At 37.2% G+C, this 13637-nt stretch overlaps 1 protein-coding gene across 49 annotated transcripts in view; it reads left to right on the forward strand.

The window, feature by feature from the left end:
* TTLL5 (tubulin tyrosine ligase like 5) overlaps nt 1-13637 on the forward strand; it is a 291003-nt gene that overhangs the window by 2396 nt on the left and 274970 nt on the right. For 48 of the 49 annotated variants that reach the window (XM_073997878.1, XM_073997882.1, XM_073997883.1 and 45 more), the window contains exon 3: nt 5818-5924. In XM_073997878.1, coding sequence (XP_073853979.1) covers nt 5818-5924 — 107 coding nt within the window. Of the gene's footprint in view, nt 1-5817; nt 5925-13637 lie in introns of those variants that run through there. The other variant, XM_073997907.1, reaches the window with a different exon arrangement.

Here is a 13637-nt window from a genome sequence, read left to right on the forward strand (position 1 = left end):
AACTCTGAGACAGGATGTTAGAGTTCTATGGCCTGTGCTGCGTCAATTGAACCACATTGCTTTCCTGAGTTCTTTTAGTTAAGAGTCCAGTTTCATGATTAATGGATCATCACAATAAGAATGAATGATAATAGCCAGGCGTGTTGGCTTACGCCTATAATTCCAGTACTTTGGGTAGCCTAGGTGAGTGGATCACCTGAGGTCAGGAGTTCAAGACCATCCTGGCCAACATGGTGAAAGCCCATCTCTACTAAAAAAACAAAAATTAGCTGGGTGTGGTGGTGGGTGTCTGTAATCTCAGCTACTCAGGAGGCTGAGGCAGGAGAATGGCTTGAACCCAGGAGGTGGAGGTTGCAGTGAGCTGAGATTGTACCACTGCATTCCAGCCCGGCTGACAAGAGCGAACCTCCATCTCAAAAAAAAAAAAAAAAAAGAATGATAATGATAAATATAGCTATTACAGATGATGATAAAGGCTTTATCTTATCTATATCTTACATATTTTTAAATCTGAAGGTGTTATTATTTACACTTTTTTAAATTCAGGAAATTTTTTTCACTTTTTTTTCACTTTTTTTAATCAGGAAATTTCCTCAGTGATGCATCAAGCGTAAGTGATGCATTGAGTTTTGGACTTAGCTTTTCTGGATTTTGATCACTTTGCTCTTTTGCCTCCTTTAATTATTACTTGACACAGAGTAAAGAGAGAATCTGGTTTAAAGGTAAAATTCATTTTTAAGATTCTCCCTGAGTCCTTTTGGATATGTGTGTACTGTGTAACCTGAAAAATAGAGATAATATCTCCCAGACTATTTTGTAGGGATCTGGTTAGACTCAAATAGAATAATGTATGTGAAATTACTTTGTAAGTGCCATACAAATGTAAGGCATCATTCTTATTGGTTTTAATATTGAATTTATGGTGGGCTTCTTAGAAGATAGAAGATTACTTGTTATTGTAATTTGAAGAAAATTGTTGAAGCATTAAGAAAGCTTTGAGGAAACATTTCTTATCAGTGTTAGGTCATAGAAACGAATAGAGATTTGAAAGTATATTTGGGTCATTCTTGTTCAGGATAATTAAAGGGATAATTCCCTCTGGTTACTTTGTCTTTTTCTGACTTTGCTTTCAGTGTGCTGCCTCTTACCCATTTCATAAAACTTTTAACTTCTGCTGCAAGTATCAGTCTTTCCCCTCTTTAAAGGTTGCTCTTTTACTCCATTACTGTCTCTCTTATTAGTGGGCTTACAGATTGGGCCTGACAAATGTTAGATTGAACTATGTGAAACTGCCATTTTGGTAGGTCAGAAACAGTCAAATACTGACGATTGCAGGTAGTTTGACCTAATATTATAGTAGGTACTTAGTAAATTCTTGCTGACTGAATAATGAAATGAAGGAATAAATGAAGGCTTTATACTTTACGTTACCTTAGATCAGAGTTGTCAACTTTTTTATGACATGGATTCCTTACCAGAATAATATTTTTAAGGCTTAAAATAAAATACATATCATTACAAAGAGTACTAATTACATTCAAATGCAGTTATTAAAACACATTTGTAACATAGTAATATGTGCTGTTTTACTAATACATTAAATAAGATCATTTAAAATCTGGGAAAGTTAAATTTTGTTTTCTAAAGACAACAACATGAAGACTGTTTTTGTTTAGTTTGTGTAAGATCAGTACACTGGGGGGGTGGTCTTTGATTAACAATTGTAGATGGGGGGTACTGGGAAGCAGCATAGATGTCTGGGCCACCAGTATGAGGTGTCATCATTTAGTGACTGAATGATTATTAGGAGGAGAGTTGCCCAATTGTTGTCCAGCCTCATCATGATAGAAAGACCATGATCACATGTGATCTAGGGGTGAGTCTTAAACTATTATAACTTAGAAGTAATGACAAATGTAATGTTTTGAGATATCTACAACACCTGTAATAAGGTATAAAAATACCTGTAATTGGCCAGGCACAGTGGCTCACACCTGTAATCCCAGCACTTCGGGAGGCCGAGGTGGGCAGATCACTTGTAGTCAGGAGTTCAAGACCAGCCTAGCCAATATGGTGAAACCCTGTCTCTACTAATACAAAAATTACCCGGGTGTGGTTGCGAGCAGCTGTAATCCCAGCTACTTGGGAGGCTGAGGCAGGATAATCTCTTGAACCTGGGAGGCAGAGGTTGCAGTGAGCCAAGATCGTGCCACTGTGCTCCAGCCTGGAGGACAGAGTGAGATTCCGTCTCAAACAAAACAAAACAAAACAAAAAAATCCCTGTAATTTTAGATGACGTCAAAGGCACAGATAATGCTAATATTACCATGGTTCATTGCCTATATTCATAATTAAGAAATACTGAATTTCTAGTAAAAGTTAGTGAAAATAAAGGTATAATTTTCCCGCTTCTCCCATCCAAATTTATGGACCACTTCTTCCTTTCAGACTTCTAGTGTTAATTTTTAACAGTTAATCTTGTTTTATCAGCTTATGTCTTGTCTATCAGACACTTATTTTTTACATTAGGAAGCTTAAATCAATCTTGTTCACACCTGAAGCAGTAGGCGTACATTTTAAAAGTTGATTTAGAAGTTTGAAGGCCGTAAATCATCTGAAGATGTTGACCTGATCCAAAGATGTATATCCATGGACATCTGTTAGATCTACTCAGATCCCTAGGCTGTGTGAAAATATTAATTCCTTGCAATCCTGGACTTCAGGAATAGAAACTGTCCAGGCAGTCCTTGTTTTGCATGGTATTATTTCAAATAGAAAATGTAAAGAGGCTATTTTTCTATATTTTGCTTGGGGATCCCAAATACAACTCTGTATATAGATATAGAAACTTTCATATAAGAACGTGATGTAAGATTTCTTTGGTCACTGAAAAAATGTCAACTTTAATTGCTATTGTAAAAGGCAGTTAAAAGGATCATTAACAATCAATTATAAAGTGGGTGCTATAGGAGTTCAGAGAAGGAGGTATTGTAATGGGCTGAAGGAGCTGGGGAAGGCTGCCTGAAGGTGGTGAGACTTCAAGTAGGCCTTGGAGAGTGGGTTTAGATAAACAGAAGTGGGGAAGGCATTTCTAATAGGGGTAATGGTATGAAGACAGCCTGGAAGCAAGAATGCAAAAGCTGCTTACAGCTCCATCTTTGAGTTATGTAGGCTGGGTCCCAGGAGTGAATGACATCTATTTCTCATGAAATTATTCCCAGAAAACCAAAATGTTTTTAGGCTTTCAATAAAGTGAATCATAAAACTGATCTGCTTTGGTGATTGTTCAAATCCTGTGTTTTTCATGCCTATGAAAGTGAATTTTAATATATACCAGTTTCTGATGTGAATGAAAATGTGAAGTCCCAATTTTCAGTTTCCTAATCATTCTGAATTTTTTTCTTTTAGCGCCACTTGGTGGGAATATGTTTTTTATGACAATTTCGCATATTGCTTTAGTTTTTTTTTTTGTTTTTTTTTGTTTTTTTTTTTAGCTGACCTTACTGTTTACTCTCTCTTTTATCTTTCCATAGGTTGGAAGTGAAAAGATTTCTCTGTTAGAGACCTGGCTTTCTACAGATAGTACAGTTAGGGCCTGGGCTCTTCTCAGCTGTGTACCCATTAATTGTGTTCCCCTTGTCAGGCATTTTTAAATTGGAGCAGCAATCCATTGTTTGTAAATGCTAAGGCATAGTGGTGCCAGTTGGTAGCTAGTGCTAGATTGACAGAGAACTTTGGATAGTTTCCAGAGTTCCTGTCTGAGACTTTGTAGTTTAGGCTGCCTGTTTTTTTTCTCTACTTGCTGATTTAGAAATGTAGTGGAAAAATGAAGGTTGGAAGAGATCATAGGAATCGCCTGGCTTCATGCCCACATTTTACAGGTGTTAACGATGAAGAAGCAAGCAAGCCACGAAAAAATCCTTCTTGCTAAAAAAGGTACCCTATCAACACCGTTTCTCACAAGTGGGTACTGTTACCAAGTCAAAGAACAAGAACAATAAGCATCCACATGCCATTTCTAGAAAACGGGGAATGAACTAGGTGTGTTGTTCTTTGCTTTCTTCACTAGAAAGCAGTTGGCAGCTTGTCCCAAGTCTAAAGACTGCCTCACTTCTAAGATTGGGCACCTGACAAACTGTGCATTCAGAGTGTGAATCTTTTTATCTTTTTTTTTTTTTTTAATTGAGATGGAATCTTGCACTGTTGGCAGGTTGGAGTGCAGTGGCGTGATCTCGGCTCACTGCAACCTCCACCTCTCGGGTTCAACTGATTCTCCTGCCTCAGCCCCCTGAGTAGCTGGGACTACAGTCATATGCCACCACACCCAGCTAATTTTTGTATTTTTATTAGAGATGGGGTTTCACCATGTTGGCCAGGATGGTCTCGATCTCTTGACCTCGTGATCTGCCTGCCTCGGCCTCCCAAAGTGCTGGGATTATAGGCGTGAGCCACCGTGTCCAGCCCGAGTGTGGATCTTTTTAAAGTTGAATTGGGAGGGGCTGACTTGGCCCTGAGATTTGTGGTATGTCCTTTGTTAAGGGATGTGGTTATGTAAGTTTTTAAGAGTCGAGTGAATCTTGGCCAACTGGATTGCATTTAAGGAATTGATCAGTTTAAGTTCCCAAATAATTGAATTCAAGGTATTCAATATATAGAACTTTGCTGAAATGCGATTAGGGAAGCAAATAGTAGAAAGAATACAGATGTTGGGTTCAAATACCTCATCCCTTACTTAACCAGCTGTATGACCTTAGGCAGGTTACTTAACCTTGAGACAGTTTTTCTTCAGTTCATAGTATGGGCAAGGGGATTAAGTGACATGTGAAGCTCTTAGTTTAAATCCTGGCACATAGTAGGGACTCAGTTCATTAAATTTTATTTCTCTTCCTACCTCCCTGCCCTAATGAGGGTGAAGATTTTCCTAATCTGTGAGTAAATATTCATCAGCCTAAAATTAAGCTGAGATTTCCTGAGGATAGGGAAAAAGAATAAAGTCAGAAGTCTTTTTCTCCCCTGTGGTTTTATACTGGAGGAAAATATATGTTGTTCCATTTAGCATGGGTTTCCTTTAAAATACGTGATTTTAATTGGGATAGTTGTATTCAGAGTTCCTAGTTCAGAATCTTAGGATGCATCATCAAATTGGCTTGAAAATGGACTATGGCATGTAAAAGGAGTATGTAAATTATTGTGAACTCATCAGTTAGGATTCTTGATGTGTGCAAAGGATTACAACATAATCCAAATGGTCGTAAGTAATAAAGAGAATATGTTCACTCATATTCAGGCATATCTTGATTCTGAAACTCCCACTTTAACGCCCAGGATCTCTTCCGTCAACCTCCCGCTGACTTTTTCCTTCACCAACAGCTACAAGCTCTTCCCTCAAGGTCACAAAATGGTTGTTGACATTCCAGACTTCTCACTCTTATCCTATACCATCAAGAGGAAGACAGGGTATCATCTGTAGCCATTACAGAAGAGAAAGAAACCATTGCTTTTTCAGAGTCTCAGAACATGTTTCCTTAAACTCATGGGCTCCAATTGGTTTATGTGCCTATCTCTGAACCACTAACTGTACTGAATGATGAAATATCTTGATTGGCTGAAACCAATCAAGGCCCATCCCTGGACCAGAAATAGAGTTAATTTTAAACACACAACTAAGAATGGGAGATGTGATTTCCCACAGGATATTTGGGATTTGTATTCAAGAAGGAAGGGGAAACTTGCTAAGCAACAAACCATAGTAATCTGCATCAGCAGTTAGTTCGGATTTTGAGCTGTAAATTAATGAAGGCTTTGTTGTCGTTATAGGGATCATCCATGCATCATGTGGACTGGAGGCTGTAGGAGAATTCCAGTTTTGGTATTCCATGCCGACGCTATTCTTACAAAGGACAACAATATTAGAGTAATTGGAGGTGGGTATAACCTCTCCCACGGAGGACGGAGCTGGGCATGGCCCGGACATCCTTGTCTGAAAGAAGTTGATATGACATATATATAGGGAAAGGGCCTTGGCCATGAGAAAAATCAATTGAGTTGTTATACTTCAAATATTATAATTTCTTAAATTGTTTTCTGCTTATGTTTTTCCTCTGATTTTTTTCCCCCAGAATAATGTGTACATGTGTTTGTTTTTTTTATTGTGGTAAAATACACATAACAAAATTTACCATTTTAACCATTTTAGAGTGTACAAGTCATTGTTTTTTAGTACATTCACAATGTTGTACAGCCATCACCACTGTCTAGTTCCAGAACATTTTCATCATCCCCAAAGTACAGCAGATACCCATTAAGCAGGTATCCCCAGCCCCCATACCACCAGTCCCTGGCAACCACTCATCTATTTTCTATTTTTATAGATTCGCATATTCTAGATGTTTTATATAAATGGAGTCATGTGATATGTGGCCTTTTTTGGCGGGCTTCTTTTCACTTAGCATAATGTTTTCGAGATTCATCCATGTTGGAGTATATATCAGTCCTTCATTCCTTCTTATAGCTGAATAACATTCCATTGTATATGCTAATGAATGCATTCCAATGATACACCACATTTTGTTTATCCAGTCATCAGTTGATGTACTTTTTTTGTTTCCACCTTTTTTTAAAATTTTATTTTAAAAATTTATTTATTTTTTAGATACAGAGTCTCACTGTGTTGCCTATGTTGGTCTCAAACTCCTGGCCTTAAGCAAGCTGCCTTGGTTACATGCATGAGCCACTGTGCCTGGCCTGTTTCCACTTTTTGTCTGTTGTGACTTGTGCTGCTATGAATGTTCATGGAAAAGTTGTTTGGACACCTATCTTCATTCTTTGGGGTATACCCAGGAATGGAATTGCTAGGTCATATGGTAATTCTGTGTTTAACTTACTCCGTGTCAAACTGTTTTCCATAGCAGCTGCACCGTTTTAATTCCCATCGACAATGTATAGGGGTTCCAGTTTCTCCACATCCTCACTAACATTTGTTATTTTCTGTTTCTTAGATTATAGCCATACCGGTGAATGTGATGTGGTATCTGGCTGTGGTTTTGATTTGCATTTCCTTAATGAGTAATGACATTGAATATCTTTTTATGTACTTTTTGGCCATTTCTGTATTTTCTTTGGAGAAAGGCCTATTCAAGTCCTTTGTACATTTTTAAAATTGGACTGTCTTTATTGTTGTTGAATTATAAGAGTTTTGTATGTAATGGATGTTAGACAACATATATATGTTACAAATATTCTTACTCTGTGAATTGTCTTTCACTCTCTTGTTAGTGCTCTTTCATGAGCGAAAGTTTTTTGTTTTGATGATACCCATTTTCTTTTGTTGCTTATATTCTTTGTGTCATATCTGAGAAACCATTGCCTAACCCAAGGTCATGATCCCTGTGCTTTTTTCTAAGAGTTTTTTAGTTTAAGCTCTTATAGTTAGGGCTAAATAGTCTTTGATCCATTTTGAGTTAATTTTTTAAGGTAGAGTTAGGTAAGGGTTCACCTTCATTCATTTGCATTTGGATATCCAGTTGTCTCAGCACAATTAGTTGAAGAGACTGTTCTTTTCCCCACTGAATGGTCTTGGCACTATTGTCGAAAGTCAGTAGACCACAGATGTATGGGTTTACTTATGGACTCTTAATATTTCATTGAACTATACATTTATCCTTATGCTAGTAACACACTCTTTTGATTACCCTACCTTTGTATTAAGTTTTGAAATTGGGATTGTAAGTCCTCTAATACAGTTCTTTTTCAAGATCTCTGGCCATTCAGGGTCCCTTGCAATTCCATATGAAGGTTAGAATCAACTTTTCCATTTCTTCAAAAATGGCTGTTGGAATGTTGATAGGGAGTGCATTGAATCTATAATCACTTCTGAGGGTGTTGCCATCTTAATGATGTTAAGTATTCTATGAACATGGGATGTCTTTCCAATTTTTGGGGCTTCTTTAATTTCTTTCATCACGGTTTTATAGTTTTCTGTGCACAAGTCTTGTACCCTCTTTGTTAAATTTATTCCTAAATATTTTGTTCTTTTTGATGTTATTGTAAATAGAATTGTTTTCTCAATTTCATTTTTGGGTTCTTCACTGCTAGTATATAGAAATACAACTGAGTTCTGTATATTGATCTTGTATCCTGAAACCTTGCTGCACTCATTTATTAGCTCTAATAGTTTTTGTGTTTAGGTTTGTCTGCATATAATATGTTATCTGCACATAGAGAGAATTTTAGTTCTCTGTCCAACCTGGATGCCTTTTATTTCTTTTTCTTCCCTAATTATTCTGGCTAGAATTTCTAGTACAATGTTGAATAGAAAGAGGGCATCTTTGTCTTGTTTTTGATCATAGGAAGAAAGCTTTATGTTTTCTATGCATATGATATTAGCTGTGGGTTTTTCGTAAATGTCCTTTGTCATGTTGAGAAGGTTTGCTTCTATTCCTAGTTTTTGTATGTTTTTATCATGAAAAGGTGTTAGTCAAATGCTTTTTCCACATCAACTGAAATGCTATTTCCCCCTTCATCCTGTTAATGTGGTACATTACATTGAGTGACTTTTTGTATTGAATCTCCCTTATATTCCTGAGATAAATCCCACTTTGTCAGAGTGTATAATTGCTAGTATTTTATTTTATTTTATTTTTTTTTAAGATGGAGTCTTGCTCTGTCACCCACACTAGAGTGCAGTGGCGCAATCTCAGCTCACTGCAACCTCCACCTCCCGGGTTCAAGCAATTCTCTGCCTCAGCCTCCTGAGTAGCTGGGATTATAGGTGTGTGCCACCATGCCTGGGTATTTTTAGTAGAGATGAGGTTTCACCATGTTGGCCAGGCTGGTTTTGAACTCCTGACCTCATGATCCACTCGCCTCAGCCTCCCAAAGTGCTGAGATTATAGGCATGAGCCACTGCCCCTGGCCTAATTGCTAGTATTTTGTTGAACATTTATAGTTTTCTTCTGATGCCTTTGTCTGACTTTGGTATCATGGTAATGCTGGCCTCATAGAATGGGTTCCCTTCAACCTCTGCTTGTTGTAGGTCTATTCATGTTTTCTATTTCTTCTTGAGTCAGTTTTGGTAGTTTATGTGTTTCTAAGTATTTGTCCATTTCATTTAGCTTATCTAACTTGTTTGCATACAATTGTTCATAGTATTCTTTTATAATCCTTTTATTTTCTGTAAGGTCTGTAATAATGTTCCCACTTTCACTTATTTCAGTCTTTTCTCTTTTTTCCTTAGTCTAGCTAGAAGTTTGTCAATTTCATTGATCATTTTTATTTTTATTTTTTTAGCAACAAAGTCTCACTCTGTCACCCATGCTGGAGTGCAGTGGTGCAACGCTAGCTAACTGCAGCCTCAAACTTCTGGGCTCAAGTGGTCCTCCTGCCCCAGCCTCCTGAATAGCTAGGTCTGTGGGTGTACATCACCATGGCTAGCTAATTAAAAAAAAATAGCTTTTTGTAGAGATGGGGGTCTCACTATATTGCCCAGGCTGGTCTTGAACTCCTGGCCTCAAGCAGTCCTCCCAGCTCAGTCTCCTAAAGTGTGGGGATTATAGGTATGAGAATTTGCACCTGGCTTTGTTGATAATTTTAAAGACCCAACCTTAAAAATCCACCTTTTGCTTTCTCTTGTCTTCTGCATTGTTTGTATATTATCAATTTCACTTCTCTCTGTGCCTCTTGGATTTTAAGCAGTGCTCTGAGCCCTGGTGTAGTCTGTAGCCATCTTCAAAGGTTATAATACTGTGGATCAGAACTGTCTTGTGGTGTAGTGGAAAGAGTGTACACTTGGGTTCTCAGCCATTGGTTCAAATCCCAGCTTTGGCACTTCTTAGCTGTGAGTTTTGGGCAAGTGACTTAGACTCTCTTAACCAGTTTCATTATTAGTAAAATCTTAACCAGTTTCATTATTAGTAAAACTATTAGTAAAACGGAGAGAATATTATATTGTGAGGATTACATGAGATCATTTAACGTCTGACACATAATAAGCGCTCAGGACTTGGGTTGCTTATTTTACTGATTGAATAAGATCTGTTCTACTAATAAATGACTTTTGTCTTGTCCCTTAATAGGTCAGGAGTTCAGAGGACTGTTAGCATTGCTTCTGGGATTTGAATCCTCCTTCCTCCCCAAGGATCCTTGTGTTCTAATCCCCTCAGCAAGTTGCTAGGTTACCATTTAAAGGGATGTGGTTCATTCATGTTCTCTGAAGGCTGAGTAACTGAAGACCTCTTGCTGAGAAACTCCCTCTAAATATGATTTGAGCCAAAATTTTAAAGGTGGATAAAAACAAATATTCCCCCCAAACATACTTCTTTTGGTCTGTTTGTCACATAAAGTAATTGATGTATTCTATGACAATAGGCAGACCCTTCTTTTTTAGAATACCTAACATTTATTGGAAAATAATATCCATCAATGTCATCTATTTAAGCAATTACTATTTTTTAGGATCCATAAGTCTTCTTCTTTACACATTCCTGTGACTAAAGAAAAAGCCACTAAACTTTTCTCAAATTCTGTGTTTTTGAGTTTTCTGTATCTTTCCTACTTCCTTGTGGCTTAATTTTCTTCAACTTCCTTAATGAAAATAACAATTTGAATGACTTTTACTAGTTGCTGCTTCAGTTTTCTGCATTGTTAAATACTCTCAGTCTGTAACTTTTTTTTTTCTTTTTGGCTCTCTTAAATAGCTGACACAGATCTGTTCAGATCATAAGCCTGTGGTTAAATCCCCCTGAGAAGTGTATCTGGGGCAATAGTTACCTTCTGTTGATCTCATCGTCTTAGATGCCAACTTTGTTTTTTCTCTTTATGACATGTTTCATTGAATTCACTATTAATGTTTTTGGTACAATATGATTTCTCATGTTTTATTTGTGAAATATTCCAGGAATGTGGCTTTTTTTTCATTATAACCTTGTTTTTTTCCCCAAATTGTGTGTACTTTAAATGTGTAAATGGGATTGTATTTTAGAGACAACATAGGTATTTTCAGCTTAAAGTAAACTTCTCTTAGAATGAAGCATTTGTTTTTGTAATTTGCTCCTGAATGTTTTTATTTAGTAAGTTTGTATTTGCATATACTAGCAATAGATGTATGATGCAAGCTATATATGTGATTTGAAATTTTCTAGTAGGAAATTCTTTTTAAAAGTAAAAGGAAACAGGTAGATGCAATTAATTTTAATATATTTTATTTAACCCAATATATTCCAGAATATTATCATTTCCACATTTACTCAATATAAATAAATAAGATATTTTATATCTAGTATATATTTTAACATAACAGAGCATCTCAATTTGCTGCAAAATTTTCATTGGAAATATTAGGTCTATATTTAGATTTTATAACTTTTATAGTTGAAAAAGTAAATTCATTTACTCAATTGTTTCTTTGCCCTCCCCACAGGCAAATTGTTTAAAATAGGATTTCCAGTAACTGAATCAAGTATTCATTCTTAAATTTAAATTAACTAAAGTTAAATAAAATTAAAAATTCAGTTCCTTTGTCCCACTAGTCACATTTCAAGTGCTATTAGTCACACATATTCGACAGCCCAGATATCCTAATCCTAATCCTAGGTAACCTAATTTTCTGATACTAGAGTACAGCTACACTATGTTGCCATTAAGGGAGTTATTTTTGTGTTGTACAAGTCAAAAATGTCAGCTTTATCTTTATCCTGATTTCCCATGCTATTTTTGTTTAAACCCTTTAAGGCGTTTCACTACTCTCTAGGTACTTGGCTGTGTTGACAGTTAGATTATTGGTTTGTTTTCATTTGCTCTGCTGTGGTCAGTCCTGGAACTTGCTAGGGGTCCTAGCACTTCAAGTTGCCTCTAGGGGCACATGTGAGTGGTTGGAGAAGAGGAAATGCTATGGTCTTTTCTGTGGTGGAACCGATGTGATGCTTGTTAAGAGGCTTAGAAATAGGGTATTTGGCAGTTTGCTAGTAGTCAAGGAGGACTGTGCTCTGCCTCATGTTTTTATACAGAAGAAAACATGGGATGAGGTGGTTCTTTCTTAGGCAGTTGGGCAGCTTCAGTTTACAGTTGCAATCTTCCATTTGACTTTTGTCATGGGAGAGAAAGCCTAGGCATGTTAGTCAGAGTTCCTGTTATGGGAGAGAAAGCCCAGGTACATGTTTGTCAGGGTGCTCCACAGAAATAGAACCAATAGGATACAAGGAGACCGGGAGGGGGAAGGGAGGAATGAATGTTGTTATAAGGTTATTGGTATATGTAATTATGTAAGCTAAAAAGTCCCCTTATCTACCATCTGCAAGTTGGAGACCCTGGGAAGTTGGTGGTCCAGTTTGAAAGCCTATGAGTTAGAGACCCAGTGGTATAGATTCCACTCTGAGTCTGAATTCCTGAGAACCAGGGGTGTCGAGGGCAGAGAAGGTCTATGTCCCAGCTCAACCAGTCAGTCAGAGAGGGAGCTCAACCAATCACCCTTTTGATCTATTCTTGCCCTCAATGGATTAGATGATTCCCATTCACATTTGGGAGGGCAGTCTGCTTTATTCAGTCCCTGTATTTAAATGCTCATCTCTTCTGGAGATACCTTGACAGATACCTGTAAATAATGTTATCCAGGTATCTGGGCATCCTGTGGCCCAGTCAAGTTGACACATAAAAATAACCATCATTACCAGGTTTCTTAAGAGAAGCCCAGAAATCTAGATTTTTATATGAATTTTTCCAATTTTCAATGGCTAGCAACTAATTTAATTTTATTTTAAAGCGTCATGAGTGACAGACCACATCTGCAGACTGGGTCTGGTTCTTGGGTCACCAATTTATAACCTCTAGTCTAAAATATACTACCCACCAGCCTTATTGCACACAGAGGACTACCGGACACAGAGTATATAAGAACTGAAAATCTCCAGCAGTGATGTTTGCGTTCTGTCATTCCACCCTTCTTTTCTTGCACTACTCTTTTGGAGCATGTTCAATGTATCTGAGTTGGGTTAGAGTTAGGTGGTATGGATTAGAAGTGGCTTGTCACTGCTTACTTCTTATATACTGTAAGAATCAGATTTGCCACTGAGTGTGGTGGCAGTTGTATTTTTCTTTTATCTTAGGAGGAGTAGGAGAAATAATAATAATAGCATTTTACTTTTTTTTTTTTTTTCCTGAAACAGGGTCTTGCTCTGTCACCCATGCTGAAGTGCAGTGGCATGATTACAACTCACTAGTACAGCCTTGACCTCCTGGTCTCAAGCAACCCTCTTACCTCAGCCTCCTGAGTAGCAGGGACTAGAGACATACACCACCATGTCTGGCTAATTTTTTAAGTTATATTTTGTAGAGACAGGGTCTCTCCTATGTTGCTCAGGCTGGATTCAAATTGCTGGCCTCACGCAGCCCTCCCACCTTGGCCTCCCAAAGTGCTGGGATTACAGGCATAAGCCACCATGCCTGGCCCATTTTAATTTTTTAATTTGCTATATAAAATATATCATTAATTATGTACAGTGCATATACTAATGACTTTTACTATGTATTTTTTTTACTATATGAAAATAATTTATGCTATGTAGAATAATTGTTTCATAGCTTTACATGTATTAACTGATTTAGTGCTTACAACTATCCTATGCAGTAACTACTGTTATTATCAA

This window comes from Macaca fascicularis, chromosome 7, assembly GCF_037993035.2.
Source record: "Macaca fascicularis isolate 582-1 chromosome 7, T2T-MFA8v1.1".
NCBI lineage: Eukaryota > Metazoa > Chordata > Mammalia > Primates > Cercopithecidae > Macaca > Macaca fascicularis.